Source organism: Galeopterus variegatus, unplaced genomic scaffold (assembly GCF_000696425.1).
Source record: "Galeopterus variegatus unplaced genomic scaffold, G_variegatus-3.0.2 Scaffold993, whole genome shotgun sequence".
In the NCBI taxonomy this organism is placed as follows: domain Eukaryota; kingdom Metazoa; phylum Chordata; class Mammalia; order Dermoptera; family Cynocephalidae; genus Galeopterus; species Galeopterus variegatus.
Genome location: NW_007727104.1, coordinates 59,275 through 60,225, shown reverse-complemented (window position 1 = coordinate 60,225; position 951 = coordinate 59,275). Strand labels below are relative to the sequence as shown.

The following is a 951-nucleotide window of genomic DNA, read 5'->3' as shown; positions in this document are numbered from 1 at the left end:
ATGGGGAAGCACAACTTTCTACTTCCTGAGGCCTGTTTACTTCCTGCTACTCAGTTGGTGGGAAAAAAGAATGGGTATTTTCAGTGCTGATATGGAAATTTTAATTCTGTTGGTTTGATATCATACATGGTACTTAAACTCGTTTGAAGCTCTCCAGAGCCATAAAAAGCCTGCTTGTCCTTTGTGGCAGAAATAAGTGACACCATCACACAACAAATGGCAAATGAACAAGTCTTAGAAAAAGCAAAACTTATACATAATTTTTAAAGTTAAATTTTCATCTTTAAAATAATTATGTATAGAGTTGATATTGCCTTTCTATGAAAAATATTTTAAAAATTGGCAAGAGATACATACTAAGTTTTCTTGGTATCCAAGTGAGAATATTTTGTCATTGTTATTCTGCAGATAAGTTTATATTTAGCCTATGGTGGTGTTGAAAATGGTGACAGAATTCAACAACTGTTCAATATGTTCAGTGTTTTGTGCCACAAGTTTCCACGGGCACAAAATAACTTAGCTTCGTCCCTTCACATTTTCCTGGGTATCTTCGGACCTTCCTTGTTTGTGTTTGCAGAGCTATAAGCAGCCTTCGGCTTTCATAGTCACCCAGCACCCTCTGCCAAACACGGTCAAGGACTTTTGGAGGCTGGTCCTGGATTATCACTGCACGTCTGTGGTGATGCTGAATGACGTGGATCCTGCCCAGGTGAGACCGGGATCTCTTGTCACCTGAGCCAGTGCCACAGGGTCGAGTCTATGCTTGCACATTGACAAGGGCCGGTCTCCTGCCGGGCCTCATAGGCCAGTTGAAGATTGAGGTCTGTTTTGGTAATTGGCCATAATAATCAACCACATTGTATATTGACAAAATAAAATAAAATATTTAGGGAAAAAAAAAGAAGATTGAGGTCTGGAGATGTCACAAAACATGGGTTAAAAGTCAGGTGG

The 951-nt window shown here is 39.7% G+C and overlaps 1 protein-coding gene across 3 annotated transcripts in view; it reads left to right on the top strand.

The window, feature by feature from the left end:
• Positions 1-951, top strand: part of PTPRM (protein tyrosine phosphatase, receptor type, M) — a 361,286-nt gene that overhangs the window by 327,459 nt on the left and 32,876 nt on the right. For all 3 annotated transcript variants that reach the window (XM_008574057.1, XM_008574056.1, XM_008574058.1), the window contains one exon: positions 578-709. In XM_008574057.1, coding sequence (XP_008572279.1) covers positions 578-709 — 132 coding nt within the window. The remainder of the gene's footprint in view (positions 1-577; positions 710-951) is intronic.